Source organism: Ipomoea triloba, chromosome 7, assembly GCF_003576645.1.
Source record: "Ipomoea triloba cultivar NCNSP0323 chromosome 7, ASM357664v1".
In the NCBI taxonomy this organism is placed as follows: domain Eukaryota; kingdom Viridiplantae; phylum Streptophyta; class Magnoliopsida; order Solanales; family Convolvulaceae; genus Ipomoea; species Ipomoea triloba.
In genome coordinates this window covers 24540419-24560173 of record NC_044922.1, presented here as the reverse complement: position 1 = coordinate 24560173, position 19755 = coordinate 24540419, and the positions used below count along the sequence as shown (strand labels likewise).

At 34.8% G+C, this 19755-nt stretch overlaps 3 protein-coding genes across 3 annotated transcripts; 1 reads left to right on the top strand and 2 right to left on the bottom strand.

Annotated features, from left to right (window-relative positions):
- Positions 1–4384: 4384 nt before the first annotated feature.
- Positions 4385–6598, bottom strand: LOC116024719 (40S ribosomal protein S24-1-like). Its single transcript, XM_031265693.1, has 6 exons — positions 6458–6598; positions 6300–6375; positions 6149–6190; positions 5675–5845; positions 4854–4940; positions 4385–4658 (listed from the first exon to the last, which is right to left on the bottom strand). Exons 2-6 carry the CDS (start codon positions 6369–6371, stop codon positions 4617–4619), a joined length of 414 nt encoding a protein of 137 aa, XP_031121553.1. The 5' UTR covers positions 6372–6375; positions 6458–6598; the 3' UTR covers positions 4385–4616.
- Positions 6599–9830: 3232 nt separating this feature from the next.
- On the top strand, positions 9831–12205 carry LOC116025744 (fatty-acid-binding protein 1). The gene is made up of 4 exons (XM_031267075.1): positions 9831–10232; positions 10552–10798; positions 11450–11541; positions 11816–12205. Exons 1-4 carry the CDS (start codon positions 9872–9874, stop codon positions 11953–11955), a joined length of 840 nt encoding a protein of 279 aa, XP_031122935.1. The 5' UTR covers positions 9831–9871; the 3' UTR covers positions 11956–12205.
- A 3571-nt stretch (positions 12206–15776) lies between these two features.
- LOC116024672 (ribosome-recycling factor, chloroplastic) lies at positions 15777–19158 on the bottom strand. Its single transcript, XM_031265623.1, has 10 exons — positions 18908–19158; positions 18698–18818; positions 18543–18612; positions 18351–18446; positions 18084–18181; positions 17677–17788; positions 17275–17316; positions 16792–16848; positions 16603–16710; positions 15777–16100 (listed from the first exon to the last, which is right to left on the bottom strand). The coding sequence occupies exons 1-10, from the start codon at positions 19005–19007 to the stop codon at positions 16083–16085; spliced, it is 822 nt and encodes a 273-aa protein (XP_031121483.1). The 5' UTR covers positions 19008–19158; the 3' UTR covers positions 15777–16082.
- Between the last annotated feature and the right edge of the window lie 597 nt (positions 19159–19755).

Below are 19755 nucleotides of genomic sequence, written 5' to 3'. Positions count from 1 at the left end.
ATGGGAGAAAGAAGGGGACAAGGGTTGTGGAGGAGAAAAAGGTAGAAATAAATTTTCTTTTGAGAGATTATATTGTTCTCTTCGGATAAAACTGACAAAGGCGCCACATTGATGCGTAGAAGGTGAAGACAACGGTCGACTTCAACGATCAAATGACCGTTGAGGTCAAAAATATTTATTTTTTTTAGTTTTATTTTTATTCTTTTTTTAAATTTTAAATTTTGAGTTTAATTTATTTTAAAAATTTTAATTGTATTAATGGTTGGTATATTTCATATTTAAGATTTTGTATTCGCTTTTGAATGTTAATTTGTATTTAAAAATTATTTTATTTAGTTATTTAAATTTATTTTTTTAAATTGAAATTAGAAATTATAATTATAAAGTTCTCTTAAAAATTATAATTATAAAGTTGAAATTATTAATTATAACCAAAAAAAAAATAATAGGTGATGTATAGGAGTGTGAGAAGTAGGACCCCAAAAAGAGGATAATATGAGAGAAAGATTGGAGAGAAAATAGATAAGGTGATTAGTGAAGGATGATCTATTGCAAAATTGAGGAGGGTGTCAAATGATGATGCAAGAAGTATTTTAACTACTAGTATGGTGAGCTTTATTGTTATTATATTGTTATTATTATATTGTTATTATTATTATTATTATTATTATTATTATATTGTTATTATTAAATGATGAGTTAGATAGGTAAATATCATTACTAAAAGTATAGATTACTGTAAGAAAGGATTTAATCAGTCAAGTTTTATTTTATGACATGGTAAAGTTGTAATTTTTGGCGCCCTGATGATAGTATAAATAATACCATCAATCATATATCAAATATTTTCTCTTAATTTAGATCTGATGGAAATATTGGACTAAGCCCAAGTGATCAAGGCCCAAGAAAGAAAATCCGATCAAGAGAGGCCCAAAACTAGGACCAATGAAGTGAAAACGACCTTGAAATCAACCTTAAAGTCGATCTAACTGGGATTGGCCAGCACACAACAACCTAGAGGTCGAGAATGGCGTAAACTTGGCCAAACGGGCTTGTACAATGGACTCATAGGCTGCAAAGTTAACCGTGACCACTGGGTGTGGGGGTGGGGGCTTTCAAACAGCACAAGATGTGCCCAAATTGTACAACAAAATTGTTAGAGAGCCTTGTATAAATAGAAAAGGCATTGTCTAAGTTAAAAATATGTCTTTATCTCTTACAAAAAAAAAATTATTGTACTAAACGAGCTTTTAATAGCAAATTACGATTTTCTTGCCTTGCCGAACATTTCCATTGCCTTTCATATTAATTAGTTCGTAATCTTCATTTTGGGTTACTACATTTGGAATCATTGATAAGTACCAAAAGATACTACTTTCTAGGGTCAATTTGGGGCTATTCTAAGCTTACTTTGAGTTACTTGTGTTTGATTTATGAGAAAAAAGCCATGAAATGTTGTTAATGTGCTACAAAGTTCCATAACATGTGCATTCAAGTCCTTTGAAGGACCTTGGACAAAAGAAGTGGCATAGCGGCTTAACTCGAAGCGATCTTGGAAGAGTGAAGAAAGAGGAAGCAGCAGAGCGGGCACCACGATCGTGGTGGGGGCTCGTGGCCAAAGATTAGACCCTGCCACTTTGACCACCACGATGGTGGCCAAGTCCCTGGATGCATAAGTGGCACCGACTACGTGCGTGGCCGAAGCTGCGAAGTTCTTGACGAGATTTCTCCCTTTAAATTGGATTTTTCTAGAATTAGTAAGGGGGTCTTATCATTTTCCAGAATTTTGTTTCTCTCTAAGTATTTTAGCTCTAAAAAATACTCTTAGATCAAGAAGAAGAAGGAGGATCTAGCTTGGAGGTCTTGACAACATCTTGGATCTAGAGGTAATTTCTTCTCATTTGTTGGTTGTAATCACTTTGATTTGAAGATTGGTAACTCTTTTCCATTTCAATTTCTATTTCTTTTTTTCCATTGCAATGTTTATCTTCAATATCTTGTGTTTACAATTCAAGATCATGAGTAGCTAAATCTCTAGGGTTAGGATTGTGAATTCATTGCAATTGTGTTAAGTGTGATGTTGATTTAATTGTTTGGTGTTGTGGGTCAAGATTGGGTATTTTCATGTTGGAGATGGATGTTTTGTATTGTATTCTTAGAGTGGGGCTCAACTTCATGAGTAGTCTAGGATTCATCACTCTAAACAAGAGATTGTTAGTGTGCGATAGTCTTGAATCTATTTTCAATCCCCATCTTAGATCTGAGAGGGCATAGCCTGGAAAGGAGTGTAGACTAAGTGCTTGTGAAAATGGCTCATAGAGGCATGTTGGTACTCGGGTGCTACATAGCCCTATGATAGGCCGTAGAGACCGAAATGGCTATGACATTGCTAAACACTTATCTTGAAAAGCAAGATCCACACTCTCACAACTCCTATCCTAAACACTATGACGCACATTGCAATGAAGGATCAATCTTATACCCGTTTTCTCTCTAATTGATTTCTATTTTGACTACTTTCATTTACTTTTGCACTCTTGCTCTCATAATACTTTGTTGCACAATGCTTCCCTTGAAACCCGTAAGTAATAAGTTTGAAAATTCATATTAATTCATGCACAACTTGAGCTTCCAAATTTACCATCCTTCGAGACCAACACTTGGGGATCTTTATTCCCGTTTTATCTTTCCGTGCAACCACATCAACACTACACCCTATATACCGTAATTGTTAATCCTCATGGAAGAAGATAATTATAAAATATAAAAATAAAAATAAAATTATGGTAAATGATAGGCACATAAGTGATAAAATACAAATAATATATTTTATATATCATATTAATTTTGACTACCGAACAAAATTTCTTTCTACTTAACAACATAGAATATGAGAGATGTTTGGTAAATAGCTGTTAATCGTTAGCTAAATAAATTAGTGAGTTTAATTAGTTAATAGCATTAGCAAGCAAAAAGTACAACTCATAAAGCATTGTACATTTGGAACAATTTTTTTCTCCCATTTTTGCCCACAAAATTAACCTAAACAAAAAGCATTAATGAATTGTAAAAAGAAAATGTTTAGTAAATTAACTACAGTATTAGCCAATAAAGGATTACATGCAAAATAACTTTATCAAAAAGCATATCAAAAAAGTTATTTTAAACAGATTTTTAAATTTTAATATTTTGAAGAAATATGGTGATAAATTAAACTAATTAATCAAGGGAAAATGACATTTTTTCCCCCTATGTTATGTGCTTATAGCACTTTTCCCCCATATGTTATTAAAGTGACAGTTTTTCCCCCTCAGTTATTTTAAAAGTGGTAGTTTTCTCCCTTGTAATATTAACTTGACATTTTTGCCCTTAAAAATAATCATTTCATTTATTTTTATTCTCCAACCAATTATTACTAATATGTATGGAAGATCACAGTTCGGTACGAACCTAATCGAACACTGTAGCAATTGAACTTAAATAGTATAGACGGTTACGGTTACGATTCAGAACGGAAAAAATAAAATAAAATAATTGTTGAATTTAGACTATTTTTAAATTAGAAATAAAATTATAAAAATAAATAAATAAATAAGTTTTGATTGGCGGTTCAAAATCGAAATTGGAACCGAACCGTACTGATTTATCAAAATAAGTGTTTGATCATTTTTACTATATATGACTGTGGGTCTGTGGTTAAGTTCCGATTCACGGTTCAACAATTATTTAATTTTATTTTTCGGTTATGAATTGTAACCAGAACCATCCATACTATTTCGGTATGATTGCTACAGTGTTTGGTTAGGTTCGAATCGAATCGTGATTTTATCCATACTTATAAGTAATAATTTGTTGGAGAAGAAAAAATAAATGAAATAATTATTTTTAAGGGTAACGATGTCAATTTAACATTTCAGGGGGAAAAACTGTCACTTTAATAACACAGGGGGGAAAGTTGCTATAAACACATAACATAGGGGGAAAAGTGCCATTTTCTCATTAATCAAAATGTAAAATGAGTTACAAAAACTGCTGGGGATTAGACAAAACCAAAACCTCTCCGTATACAGTGCAATCTACGCAAACAACTCTTTCTGTACCCAATACCAATACGCCGAAAAACAGGCGAGCAATTACGCTCCATTTCCCAATTTCACACTGTGTAGGCTGACAAAGTTGACATTCAAACCATGCTTAGAGCCACTCGTCAATCGTTCAAGGAATCTTGAGGAGCCTAACAAATTTCTATATTATAACAAAAGCAACGTCTACGAGTCTAGTTGGGTTAGGCAACCACTTCATGTGAGACAATATAGTAGAAAAGATTATGGCCCACCGTGATACTTTTGCCATATTCACATTCCTTAAGTTATGCAATATAACCTGAACCAAACACTGTCTAATGGTATATCAAGATTCCACAAGGTGCAGACTATATCCAGAGCTATATACGGTAAAGTAAAAAACAAGCCTGCTACTTATAGTCTTATGAAACAAGAATAAAGGATCATTTAATGAAATGCATTTAAATTACTTGTAGAAACATTAAATAGCAAATCACTCAACTCAAGTTCTGACAAAAAATAAAGAAAACAACATGACAAGAGTGATGGAAATCACTTCTTCTTTCCTCCCTTGGCAGCATCTCCAGCCTTTGTCTGCAAAAGATGTAATTATATAATTAGCTCCAACACAATAACAAACTTGATTTCAAATCCATAGGAAATACTAAAAACTTTAAGGGGTGTTTGGTTGGGATGAATTTGGGTGAAAAGGAACAATTCAATGAATTGCCGAATTACAATTAGAGACTCTGTAATAGATATTTCTCTATATTATATAAGGTAGCTTACCTTCTTTACACCACGTATTTTCTTGGCCCTGTTCTTTCTCTCCTTCATCTGTTTTCTAGATTTTTCAACCTTGGTATCCAATCCATTCTGCAAAATTAGTTCAATACCATGTTATAACCAATCAATGTAACCAACTACAGAAACAGCATAAAAAAGAACTAATTCATCAGGTACACGGGGAATAAATTGTGTTACTAATGTTAGAGTTGCACATCAACAAACACATGAAATAAATTCATCATACAGAGTTGTTAATAGGATGATCTGTGGGTAGCTTTAGGCTTTAGCTTGAATGTGATATTACAAACTGAAATATCTAAATGCCTAATTTAATGCAAACTAAAAGCTGCCTGCCAAATTCACATACACTTATTCATCACCAGGCATTATGAGAATATTAAAATGAAATACACTGAAAGCATTCAACAGTAGTACAGAGTATTAAGAATCTATAACAATAGATGTATCAATAGAAAGTGAAAAAAATAAACCATAAGTAAGAACATTTCTAAAGCATCTTAATAAATGGGCAAGATGAGGATTCTTAGTAATTTCACTAGATTTTAAGAATAACCAGGAATGCTGCAACCAAAACAAAGTTTTTATCAAGTAGTAATTAAGGTGAAATGCGTGTATTCATTTCATACGGTTCACCAGGATACTAAAGTCATGCACCAAGCAAGCTTCAAGAAAAGAATCCATCAGAAACATAAGAATGTTTCTTATATTAAGAAATGTATGATACAGAGATCCATCGCAGCAACATCATATTCAAAAGTTCTTACTAAAAGATCAGAGAGCAAATGCCAAAAAAAGCTCACCCTGATCAGCCTGTACTTTGGCTCAAATTTCTTTGCACTCTCGACTGAATCATAGATCAAACCAAACCCAGTTGATTTGCCTCCACCAAAGTGAGTCCTGAATTTGAAGACAAAAATGGAGTTGGAATCTTTAACCTCATACATCCTTGACAACTTGTCCTTCAATTCGGCCTTCAAAAACATAATCAAATTGTAAGCATGACAACATAATTCAAAGGGGATCAAATGACAGCTCTTGGGGCTGATTAAAATAAGATATAATACCAGCTAAAAAGCTATACAAATTGAGAGTAGTAACATTAGACAATTGATATTTAATCATGTCCAGTAAACCTTGATTGCACACTAATCAAACATAAATGCACCAGTAGCTCATTAACTCCAGAATTAAGTTTGCACAATAATTATATTAAAAAAAATAACTAGCAAACAGAAAATGAGGAAAATAGAGCAAGCTGCAATAAGAGAACTAACCTTCGATACATTGGCCCTACCGGGGTGGAGAACATCGATGACCTACCTCAACAAAATTCAAAAAGCAATCTAGTCAAACCAAAATAATGAGAAAGGCATGCGTATCATATGTATTTGCTAGCAATGTCGATCGACTATTTAGAGGACTTACAAATTGCTTCCTGGAGAGAAGGCGATTGGTCATGAACTTCCTAGTTCTGATAGTTACCGCCTTGTCAGCCATTTTCCTGCAGATAAACTTTTCTTTAGATTCAACATGGCTACGCAGATGTATATAGATGCTACACAATCAGAAACGGTGAATAATACGTTGCTCTCTTTGCAGACTACACCGGCGACTGTCTAATTCGATCCACAAGCGCGCTACCGCTTCCGTCTCCCTTGTGTCGCGAGGCTGTGCCCTAGTTTGCCAGGTAGTTGAGTTTTTGGACTAGGGTTTTTCGTTTTATAGCAGGGCTAAATTTGGGCCGTTTTAGGTGGACCTCAATATATCTATATCTATATATTTTTTGAAAGTTATCTATATCCCATAATAATACCCATTTTTGGTTCTCAACTATAGAGATTTTACTTAATTTAGTCATAAATGAGGTTTTAGTTCTCGATAGGAATGACTATATTTTTTTGATGATTTTACACAATTTAATCTTTTGTTAAAAACTTTGTTAGTGAACAGTTAGAAATAGAGTCTTAGTGGTAATTTCTCATCCTTCATCCCATTTGAAATTATTTCTTCTTCTTCCCCTTATTAAGATCCACACAGAAATATAAATCTTCGTACCTAATATTTATTTACTCTGTATTTATTTATTTAAGGCTGAAGTTGATTTGGGTATGAAGATTTGCATTTCTGAGTGGATCTTAATAAGAGGAAGAAGAATGAATCATCCCAAATGGGATGTAGAATGAGAAATTACTATTAGAACCCTATTTTTGGCAATAAACTAAAAAAAAATTTAACAAATGACTAAATTGTGTAAAATCATCAAAATCGAGAACTAAATTGAACACAAAAAGTCATTTAAGATTAAATTAAGTAAAACCACTATAATCGATAATTATATTGAGTATTAATTCATATATATATATATATATATATATATATATATATATATATATATATATATATAAATTCGTACGCCATCCGTGTAAACCCATGTGATATACGGATTAAAGATTTAAAATATTAAAATTATGCCATGTTATTAAAAACAATTTATGGAATTAAATTTCATATATAAAAAAGAAGTATAAGCTTTATGTATTTACTAGTATTTTGTACGCGCGATGCGCAAAAACTCATGCCCAATATTAAAATATTAATAAATACAAATAATTAAAATTTATAATTCGAATTATATTTACACAAATAATATATGTATTTTATACGCACATATATGATTTACCATTAATAGAAATTTAATTAAAATATAATCAACCATTAAATTAATTATATAATGATTTTAATAAAATGATAATTAAAGAATAGGAAAAAGATATGATAGATATAGGTGTATGGTAATAATGATGGAGTTAAAATTAACGGTGTTATAACGGTGTAAGGATAGTTTTGTATAACAAGAATGTAGTAGGGACATTTTTGTCTAATAACATTGAAGTGTACAACATTTAAAGCAAAATGTATACATTTATTAGCATACAAAAAGAGAGACATAAATCAATGATATAACCTTGATTGAGACTTATTATGTTTTTAGATAGCATACAAAAAGAGGGACATAAATTAATGATATAACCTTGATTGAGACTTATTATGTTTTTAGATAAAGTTTTTTTACTCCGTAGAGCCAAAGAGAGTTAGGCCTAAAATGGGTAGAAAAAATGGCGGTCAAATTATTTAATCAAATGGATGGTTCAGATGAATTATTTAATCAAATAGATGGTTAAGATAATTCAGATTAATATTATTAATAGAGATTACCTAATTTAACCTTACTTTTATGATTATCTCGTTAAATATTCTCTTCTCCTCCGTTAATATTCCGTTAACTTTTAACTTACCCATTAATTTATATAAGAAAGGTCTTAGGTTCAAACCTCATCTCAATCAAATTTGACATAATTAAGCTTCTCACTCTATTTTACTCTTATTAAATTAAATAAATTAGTAGCTACAACAAAAAATGATACATATGTATTTCTTTAATTTAGAATTATGTGTCTATAATACCTTTATTTGAAAAAATTATCCATTATTAAAAAATTAAATTAAATAAGAGAAAATAATTTCATTAGTTATATTGTCTTTATTTTCTCTCATGCAAAGATTCTTTACATTCGAATTTATCAATTGATATTCATTACATTGTCCATTATCTTATTTTTACAATATCTTGTAATTAAATATCAAAGTTATAGTACAAAATAATGTTATATATTTATTTACCAAATATTTTATTAATACTATGAAAAAAAAATTTTAAAATAATTTGAAGCTAATTATATTAACTACTTGGGGATTGATTGACAAAGAGAGTACTCAAATAATAACCCAACAAATTGAAGCGGAATCACTCTATTTTACTCTTATTAAATTAAATAAATTAGTAGTTACACAAAAAAATGATACATATGTATTTCTTTAATACCATGAAAAAAATAAAAAAGAATAGTTTGAAACCAATCATATTAACTACTTTGGGGATTTGTTGACAATGAAGGTACTCAAATAACCCATTACCCAGCAAATTTAAGTGAGAAACTACCTTTTAATATCTTTGGAATACATAATATTTTAAATTTTTAAATTTTTATTAATTTATTTATTCTTTTTTCTTAAACTAGGGATTTCTTTATCCACAATAACTCATTCAACAATAATGGTTGAACCAAATGAACCCCAAGCAGAACACCTAAAGGAAAGTTCATAGCTCCTATATATATCATAATCTCATTGCATGACATTGTCATCTCTGCTACCAACAATAACCGAATTGCAAATAACACACTACCAACAAAAAGGAAGATAACAAATAGTAAAGATGAAGACAATGACAATGTTACTCAAAAAAGAATTAAGAACACTTAGAAAAATTCAAATTAAAAGTAGTATTTATTTAGACTATCATTTTTAGACCAAATATTTAGACTATCATTTTTAGACCAAATATTTAGACTATAGATTTTACAAGGTTGCAAACATTTATTTTAGTAATAATTATAATGAATTTTCTATATTATCTTGGATTCATATACTTTGTGTTAGATATTTAAATAAAAAAAATTCGACATTCAATTACCCATGTATAAACTTCTCCTATATAATATTGCATTGATATACTTTCAAATATTTATTTAAATATAAACATTGGGCATTAACCCATTCGCGCAATGCGCGTATAAAACTAGTTGCAATTAAAATACGAATTGATATTTAATATGGGTATTATTAAAAATAACAAACTATATTGAAATTTTAATGCAAACTATTTAAAATTATAAATTTTAAAGAATTCACTGGAAAACTACTTTAGCATTTGAATTACAATTTGTAGAGCTGCCACAAATCAAAATTTTAAGACATATAATTGAAATTTAACTTGACTTGTCAAAATAATTGTGCATGTATACTCATTAATGTAAATAACATTTTAAATCAAGTTCCACGATCTGCAGTATTTATAACATCATAGTTTATAGGCGGTTAGTGGGTATCAGTATTCACATTTCACTGTTCAACTGAACAAAAAAGCGGCAACACCAATGGCTTCTCTGGGCTTCCCATTCTTGTTTTCTCAGCCACCGAGCCACCCCTCCTCCCGCCCTCACTTCCTCTCCGCCGCCGCTTGTTCCGCCGCTGTTGCTGCCGGCGGCGTAATCGCAATCTCGCAGATCACCCACAACCAGCCACTGAATTTCCTGCTCTCCAACTTCTCACCCTTCAAAAATAACTCCTCCCCGTTGTGGGGTTCTCTTTCTCTGTCTGATGGCTCGGCCCCGGCCACGGAATCGAGAAGCGGCATCTCATTCCCGTCGGTTCTAAAGGGCTCGCAGCGACTTCTTGGAATTGGGTTAAGGAAGAAGGCTATCTTGGGGTTGAAAAACATCGATGTATATGCTTTTGGTATGGCATTGTTATTCTTCAAGCTTTTGTTTCTTCTTTTAATAGCCCTTATTAGTTTTGGGAGCTTAAAGCTCAAATTTTTACTCATCATTTCAGTTTTCCCTGACTAATTGGATCCAAATTCTCGAGTAATGCTAATTAATAATCATGTTAGCATAATTATGATGATATATATGATGTGAAATTTAGTGCTTGGTAGATTCAGTTGCCAAATTAAAACATTGATGAAAATTTTAAAGTTTTGGTTTCCAGTTTAAGGTATCTTGATTTTAATTAAAGCATGTTTTGACCTAATTTGGACCTCAACATGTAAATGTAGGTGTTTATGCCAATGATGCTGATTTACAGAACATTCTGAAAGAGAAATATGAGAGCCTTTCTGGTTCTGAGTCAAAGGGAAAGGATTTGAAGGATGAACTTATGGACAAGGATATACGTGCGACTGTTAGGCTTCAAATAATGTATGGAAGACTAAGCATTCGTTCTGTGCGTAGTGCTTTCGAAGAGTCTGTTGGAAGTAGACTACGCAAATTTGGTGGATCTGATGACAAGGAATTGCTTTCAAGGTATACTTTTGCGAGCCAGTTTTGAAATACTTTGAGGAATGTCCTTTTGCTCTATTACTGACCAAATAGTTTATCAGGAACAAGAAATGGATAAATTCTCTAAGTTGGGACTGCCCAAGTAATAGAGCTCTTTAATAAGCAGGATCAAGCGCTTATCACTACGCCAAAAGTTAGAGCTCATAGCGAAGGCGCAACTTTATTTCCTTTTAGACCGCCATCACATTTTCGAGAGGCAAAGCGCTGAACTTGGCCCTTCACCAGCCTCCGCCCAACAATTCCCCCTCTTAGCACTTGCCAGTCTTAATTGCACAATTTTTACTCATCTTGGGACTCGAATCCCTGACCTGACTCTGATAGTACTTGTTAGGATCAAGCACAATCCCCCTAGCTACCAATTGTTGGACTTGGCCCTTCACGACCTACTGAGCTTTTTTTTTTTTTTTTTTTTAATTCTTTCCTTCTTCTCCTACCCCTCTAAGACTTGCTTATGACTCTCCTTTCTTGTTCTCTTCATTGACATATAAATTCCTAATTGTGCGACTAGGAAAGACAATTGCATACAATATTGTTCATGGTTCAATACCAAATACTTTAGTCCACCCTGCTTCCCCTCCCTTAAATGATAGATTGAAGTACTCATTTTTACTGCAGGTTCACTTCCCAGTTCAGAGATGAAATCAAAATACCTCGGGGAGCTGTCATAGAACTCTCAAGGGAGCCAGGCTACATACTCCAGACAACAAGTAAGATGTTTATTTCATTGTCTTCAGAGTTGCATAGAGATTTTGATAGGGACATTTCTTGGTTATGAAATTTCTTACTTTTAACTAATGATTTAGGTTTTTTAAGAGTATCATTAAACCGCCAAAGTAGTAGGGTTATATTATCAGTTTTGCTAGATAGCACCTTGTGAAATTTGATCTTTCTGTTTATGTTCTTAAGATTTTAGTATGCTTGTTTCATCCAAATGTATTCTGTTCGGTTGCTTAAATGTATAGCATCGTTTTCATTTTGTAGTTGATGGGAAGGAAGTGGGAAGCATACAGAGCAAGTTATTGTGTCGATCAATTCTAGACTTATACATTGGTGATGAACCATTTGATCGAAAGGCCAAAGACGATGTTGAACTCAACCTGGCTTCACTCCTCCAGAAGTAGTCCCGCTATTCACTCACACAGGCATGAGAGGCTTTTTTTTTTCCCCCAAATTTTCCAGTAGGGATTTCTTGTATCTACAATAAAGCTGAATTACAGATTGAGATTAATGTAACTGCGGTATGAATTGGTGCAATTCCATAGATTGTCATTTCTGCACCAGATATGGAAGTAAAGTTAGTTGAATAAAACGAACAAAATCCAGAAAGTATAGATTAATAAATTTTTGGCCCGTCAGGGGAAACAGTTCATATAATCTATGGTACTGAGACTCTCATCCAAAAATTCATCATCTCAAATATGAAAAATAAAGATTGATTGTGCCCGGGCTTAGCGTAATTAGTTCGTTGCCTGACTTAAAGGTCATGACCGGGAGGTGGCAGTGTTTAGGGTTTGAAAAAGGCCCAAGAATGCGACTAGGACTTGATCGGTGGGTGAATTGCGCGATTTGCGATTTACTTTCGCAGTGACTTTAGAGGCAGGGTCTTGTGGGTTTATGATTAGTTCCACGAAAGGGTTTAGGATTAGTCTCGCGAAATTGGGATCACCAGGTTAAAAAAAATGATTGAAATACATGACATTTCATTATCTTAAACCAGACTGGGTAACCTTAATTGATGCATTCGTTGGAAGGACATATCAACGAAGCAAGGTAGCTTCATAAACTAGATTCCTCAAGCTATTTATATCAGTTTTTTTGAATTCCTTATGTTATGATTTCCTATATTCATGCAGGTTACCGTTTATGACTGTTGCTTCTTTTAGTATTTAATGCTTGGGATTTAGATGTTTTTTCATCAGGCATTTTTTGTGATTTGAATTAATGATCATTGGGAGAGGAAGAACTCCAAAACTTCTTCAACTTTGTTTTCTTATCCTTGTTTTGTTAGTAGCAATCATAGGTAGAAAAAGCTCCAAAACTTCCCCCGTACATCCGGCTAGTCCCTCCAGCCCTGTACATCGCCCATTGATGCGTTCTCAGGTCCCTAAGCCCACAACATTAATTCGGAAACACAGTTTCTTATGGACAGACGAGGCGATAAAGGCCTTTCAGAAACTCAAAGTTGCCCTTACCACGACTCTAGAGTTGCAACTGTCGGACTTTTCAAAATCGTTCGTCGTTAAGTGTGATGCTTCAGGTGTCGGAGGCGGTGCAGTTTTGTACCAAGATGATCACCTGGTGGCCTTCTTCAGTCGACAACTTTCTGCTCGACATCAGAAACTCGCTTCTTATGAACAAGAGCTGATTGGGCTATCGCAGGCTATTCGCCATTAGAGGCACTATTTATGGGGTCGCCACTTCACCGTGTGGACCGATCATTATAGCCTAAAATTTTTGCTACAACAACGCCTCACGACATCACCCCAACATCATTGGATTAGTAAACTCTTGGGGTACGACTTCGAAGTCGAGTTCCGTGCAGGTAATCTTAATACCGTGGCGGACGCATTATCTCGTCGGGATGAGGACTCTTCTACTCTCATGGCACTTTCAGCCCCGATCTCTCCGCTCCTGGATTACATCCGTTGTGAACTCACGGCTTCCGATGCTGCTCTCACCTTGATGGATAAAATTCGGGATGGCACTGAAGGACCGCACTGGATGTTGGATGGCGGACTGATCCGTTATAATGGTAGGCTTTTTATTCTTTCACAATCCCCACTAATTCCGGTTATTATTTCAGGCTTCCATGACGCTTCACACAAGGGAGCCCAGAAGACAATTTTTTGCCTTTCCCGCAAATTTTTTTGGATCGGAATGCGCAGGGCTGTTCGCGAGTTCGTGAGGAACTGCCCCACTTGTCAATGTTGCAAATGGGAGAACTTACACTCCGCAGGCCTCCTTCAACCATTACCGGTTCCATCGCTTGTCTGGAACGGTATCTCGCTCGACTTCATTGAAGGCTTGCCGAAGGTCCACCCCTATACCGCGGCTTCAGTGCGAGTGTGTTTTTTTCCAACGTGGTCAAACTTCATGGCATACTAGAGACCATTGTCAGTGATAGGGACGTGACATTCACGAGTTCGTTTTGGAAAGAACTGTTTCGCCTCAGCGGGACTACATTGTCATTTTCCTCGTCTTATCACTTGCAGTCGGACGGTGAAATTGAGGTTACTAACCGCACAATCGCAATGTACCTACGCTGTTTGGTGGGCGATTGCCCGCGTAAGTGGATTGATTATCTTCCCTGGGCTGGGCTGAATACTGCTACAACACCTACTACCACTCAGCTCTCCGAACTACCCTGTTCCGCGTTGTTTACGGTCGTGACCCTCCGCTTCTCTTATCATATGAACCTGGAGCATCCAAGCTTGACGCAGTCGATGTTGCGCTTCAGGATCGCGATACGTATTGGGCGTTGGTTCGTGATCATCTCCGGGCTGCTCTGACGCGTATGGCTAAGTTTTACAACAAGACTCACCGCCATGTTGAGTACTTTGTAGGTCAGTGGGTTTGGCTTCGTCTCCATCCATACCGCCAGCTCTCCGTCAATCGTCGAGTATTCCACAAGCTACCGCCAAAGTTTTTTGGTCCCTTCTACGTCACTAAACGCGTGGGGGACGTTGCATACCAGCTAGAACTTCCGTCTTTGAGCTTTTCATGTATACCAACTAGAGCTTCCGTTGCATACCAGGGTACCCCCCGACCGCCGAACCGGAACTTCCCCCGTTTCACGATGTAAGGGTTTTACCACAACCCCAGTCAGTGTCTAAGTCATGGCTAAATCGAGGTGTGAAGGAGGTTTTGGTCCATTGGGTCGACGCAGCTCCTGAGGACGCCTCTTGGGAGCACTTGGATAACTTTTGGTTGCTTTTTTTCGGACTTGGAGGGGTGTGATGATGCATTCGTTGGAAGGACATATCAACGACGCAAGGCAGCTTCATAAACCAGATTCATCAGGCCATTTATATCAGTTTTTTGAATTCTTTATTGTTATGATTTCCTATTTTCATGCAGGTTACGGTTTATGGCTGTTGCTTCTTTTAGTATTTAAAGCTTAGGATTTAGATGTTTTTTCATTAGGAATTTTTTGTGATTTGAATTAATGATCATTGGGAGAGGAAGAACTCCAAAACTTCTTCAGCTTTGTTTTCTTATCCTTGTTTTGTCAGTAGCAATCATAGGTATAAAAAGCTCCAAAACTTCCCCGTAATTCCGACTAGGCCCTCTAGCCTTGTACATCGCCAGTGACGCGTTCTCAGGGGCTTAAGCCCACAACAGTAATCCTGAATGCCAATTGCAATGTTGGCCGGCCATTGCCATCCATTTTTCCATGACCATCAACTTATTAAAAAACTAATTTTACCAAACATTTTTACGACATTTTTACGCATAACAGCTCTTCAAATTTAGCTTCTAGCTTATAGCTTTTCAACTTTTAACTACCTTTTCAGCTAGGTCAAATTTAACTTCTAGCTTATAGCTTTCAGTTATTTTTTCAGCTAGATTTGCCAAACATAGTCTTGGTAAAGCATGAAAAACTTAAAAATAATAATTTATTTTGAAACATTCCTCCCCTAAAAATTCCTTCCCCTAAGCCCCATAAATGAGACCTTCATAATGCCACTCAAGTAAACGTTGATTATATAGGTGGTTTAATTGTTTATATATATATATATATATATATATATATATATATATATAAAATTTGAAGATTTATTTAAAGCTTTCTATAGTTTAATTGCATTTTAAAAAATATAAGTGTAAAAACTTATTATATCCTTGTCAAAAAATAATAATTAAAATCCAATTAAATGTTACGGAGTAATGTTTAACTCCTACTTTAGCATAAATATAACAGATTTCCCAAAGAAATTTGAAGTGCCTTAAAGCATCTAAACTCAAAACCCCTATCAATGTTAGTACATTCACTTGTTCAACGGGGAGGAAGAATAAATTTGTATACATCTACTAATGCATATTCGAATACCAAATATTTAACTTTGATTCTGATTTCCGTTCCAATATTTGAACCACACGCCCCCCTTTATCATTAAAACTTTGAAAACAATTGTACAAATTTATCAATTTGAAACACAAACACACTCAATTACTCAACATGCGCTTAGATCTCGGGAAAACTACATTTGCAACAGAACTCAATTTACATCTTGTACAAAACCGGCTTCTAAACTGTCAACAACTCCTGCCAGACCAAAACCAAGATAAAACCATGTTACAAGTCCACACTTAAAATGAAAATATATTAAGATAATTGTCACAACAATTATTACAAGTTTTAGATAGTATCTGCGAAAGCCGAAAGGAGGCTAGCTTTATAAGCTACCTAAGTAAAACCATCTTCTCAAAGTCTCACTACTCCACTAATAGTATAAACTTTGATATCGAGAGGCATACTTAATGAGATACTACGTATTATTATTTGAGTTGCCACTCGCGGGTGAAGAAGGATTTATTAACTATCCAAAGAATCAATGCTCCCACCGCCGGGGCTTGATCCTGTGACAACCTATTTGGAATGGTACCATCACACTACACAGTAGTTGGCAAGGGTTTATTAACTATAATATTTCTTCCACTTCTATTTCCTTACTCTTGTTTTACTTGGGGTTTGGATCATGGATTTTTGAGCTGATAAAATTGAAACTCACTGAGAAAATCGAAACCATTTCTAATCCAATATTTACCTTCTCCTTTTGCTTGTAGATACTCTCAATTTTCTTCATGTACTCATCAGTCACTTTCTGCAAATCATTAGACAGATCCTTTACATTGTCCTCAGATAGCTTTTTCTCCTGCGAAAGATAGTACAAGTCACCAAAAGAAGTACAAGTCTCCAACAATAAAGAGGAGGGAAGAAGTCAAAGACGTCAAACCTTCTCAAGTTTTTCATAGGATTTCAAGGCATCCCTTCTTATATTCCTTATAGCTACCTATAAATATAAACAAAGAAAAGTCAAGAAATTTTTTTTTTTCAATGAATGTTGTAAGGGACACACGGGTTGCAAATTAGATATGCAGGGCATGGTTCACGCCTTTAGCAACTCTATTCTTAATGGAGGAATTCATGATTAAGTGAAAACTATCATACTAGTGGTGGCATGGTGTGTGCATAAAGAGTCGTTGATTGGCATTATTAAGTACAACATCTAACATTCATAATTGAGGGTTAGTTAATCATCAGAAGTTAAGAGTCTTAGACTTGTAGCCATCTATGATCTATTAGGAAAAGATGAATTCATCCAGACTAACGAGTAATAAACTATGGATTTTATCAATTGGTATAGATGGTTTACCATCAAAACATTCATCTTAAGAAATAAGTTAAAGGAAATGGGCAGGTTACTGCGAAACTGTACCTTTCCTTCCTCAGCCTGCTTGGCCACAACTTTTGACAACTCCTACACAATGGAAAAAAGAAAGAAAATGATATTATCATGTTTCATTAACTTATATTAGCAAAAAATCTCAAATCAAACTGAAATTTGATTGAAAGATGATCCATATGTAGCAAAGGAACTCCAGGGGTGTACACAGGAAAACTAATTAAAAGCTGGGACCAAGTATATCAGAGGCAGTAGAACCTACTTAAGAATGTTAAAATTAAAATGTGTAAAGTGTGCAAAGTATATAATTAACCTCTCACATAGCAATTTTGTATTCTGCAGCGGTGAGATTTTTAAATTGCCATATGAAATAGTCATGCTTAAAATTGGAATCAATAAGACATGCCCTTACTACGAAAGAGGTCAAAGGCACACCTTCCTCCTTTCAGCTGTCAGTTGAGGGAGAGCTAATCTTATCACTTCTCCATCAGAATTAGGACTCATACCAAGATCAGAGTTGACAATGGCCTTCTCTATAGCTTTTAGGCTTATGATTAAACAAGAACCACCATGTCGTAAATACATATATCATGTGGGTTAAAATCACAGCACATATCAACAAACTAGAATGGACAATAAGTCAATAACTACAAGATCATATAACTTATCATAAACCAACAGAAGTGCAGGAATGCAGTAAATCCAAAATAAACAGATAAATAAATAATCTGTGTATCTACACGACTGGAGCAAAAGCATTTGTGTGACTTCTTTGCACGACTGGAGCAAAAGCAAAAGAGACATTGTTCATGATCTTTAAGAATATGATTACTGGATGGTACCTGGATTTGTCATAGGGCTGTACCAGGAGAGAACTTGCATCAGGAGTGCTAATTTGAGCTATGCTCTTCAAGCTGACTGGAGTACCATAATACTCCACCTGCCAAATCGAGAAGAGCCATCATCCAAAAAAAAAAAAAAACAAACATAATTAGTCACAGCTCATAAAATCCAAGATATATTTACAAACACACACACACAACACGTCTCAAAGATTGAGACATTTTATTTTCCATAAGGAAAACTAGAAATTGCAAACAGCTTTCTACCTCAACTTTATCCAATATTGCAGGGTTAGCTCTCCCTGTCCTTATAGAGTTGAAATTGGACTTAACATTCTCAATAGTCTTTTCCATCCTTTCTTTCTGGAACAACAAATGGATTTATCTTAACATTCTAATATGCGGCAATCAAACATTATTTCTTCTAAACGAATTGCCTTAACATCTCTGTATACTTACAACATCTGCCTCAATAAAAGATTTTTCAGCTTCTATTTCTTCTATGGTTGCACACCTAAACACTCCGGTTCTGAAAAACCACCAAAATGAGAGAACAAAGTTTTAGTCCTAAACGGACAGCGACATTTCAAGACAACGGCCTAAAAAAACCTTGCCTCTGCTTCCATGAGCGCTTAACAAGAGGCTTCATAGCAAGCTCCCTTGCACAAATTTGCAATTTCACATAATTCGACGCCGCGCTCAATGAAGCAAGTTTTGCTGAAGTGGAATAGCCATCTGCAAAAGGTGAAAATAAGGAAATTCCATCCAAAAATTGTAAAGAAAAAGACTACTTCATAGAACTAAGCGGAGAGGTTAGAGCGTACCTCGAAGGGAAAGCAGGAGTTTGGAAGAATTAGGCTTGTTGGCAGGTGGTTGTGGGTAGAGCGAACGAACATGAGCCGCCGGCGAGAAAGTCATTGCCATTTTATGCTCGGAACTTGTTCGACTAAATGCGGAAGTGAACTGTTTAGTGTGACTGACACTGACTTGATAATTTCGCCGTTAAGCAGATAGAAAAACCGGTGAGGCCATGAGCCAGAGTTGTGGATAAGAGAAGTCCCCAGCCCTTCTCTTTTTGCTGTATATTATAAGGCTATAAGCTTTAAGCAATTCATTTATTATGCTGCAGGAGGAAAGGAGCCCAGGCCCATTTCTGCGTCCGTGGCAAGGTCGAAATCAGATTGCCCTAAATCATCAGGCCCATAAATCATAAATGCCCATCTCAGAAAATGGCCAGCCGTTATATTGTATACCATAGCCTAAAAACGGTCCTATTTTTTGAGTAAAGAAACGGTTGTCGCTACATTTTAGCAGAGTTTGTATTTTTTGTGTGTTAATTACAAAATGAAACTACAATGTATCTAGAATGAAACTGTCTCACATATTGTTTTTATATTATCAAATGAAACTGTAATTGAATTAAAATGAAGTTATAATTGTGATGAAATGAAACCGCAGTGTATATAAAATGAAACTGAATAACAGTTTCACATATTTGAGTGTATATTGTTCAATGAAACTGTAGTTATTGCGTGGACTGCAACATACATTTTTATGACTCATAGTGTACATTATTCTAAATCATAATGTACATTATTCTAATTCATAAAGTACATTATCTTATCACAAAAATTTTACTATTCTAACACACAATGTATATCATCCTAACATA

Bases quoted from the DNA above. Each gene is read 5' to 3' on its own strand.
- LOC116024719 (XM_031265693.1), bottom strand. From the start codon at position 6,371: ATGGCTGACAAGGCGGTAACTATCAGAACTAGGAAGTTCATGACCAAT. The intron at 5,846-6,148 runs GTTAGTTCTCTT...ATGTTTTTGAAG, and splicing joins GTAGGGCCAATGTATCGAAG to GCCGAATTGAAGGACAAGTT. The intron at 4,659-4,853 runs GTAAGCTACCTT...CATCTTTTGCAG, and splicing joins AAATACGTGGTGTAAAGAAG to ACAAAGGCTGGAGATGCTGC.
- LOC116025744 (XM_031267075.1), top strand. From the start codon at position 9,872: ATGGCTTCTCTGGGCTTCCCATTCTTGTTTTCTCAGCCACCGAGCCAC. The intron at 10,233-10,551 runs GTATGGCATTGT...ATGTAAATGTAG, and splicing joins CATCGATGTATATGCTTTTG to GTGTTTATGCCAATGATGCT. The intron at 11,542-11,815 runs GTAAGATGTTTA...TTCATTTTGTAG, and splicing joins CTACATACTCCAGACAACAA to TTGATGGGAAGGAAGTGGGA.
- LOC116024672 (XM_031265623.1), bottom strand. From the start codon at position 19,007: ATGGCAATGACTTTCTCGCCGGCGGCTCATGTTCGTTCGCTCTACCCA. The intron at 18,447-18,542 runs GTAAGTATACAG...TTGTTGTTCCAG, and splicing joins CTTTTATTGAGGCAGATGTT to AAAGAAAGGATGGAAAAGAC. The intron at 18,182-18,350 runs GTAGAAAGCTGT...TCGATTTGGCAG, and splicing joins CAATATTGGATAAAGTTGAG to GTGGAGTATTATGGTACTCC.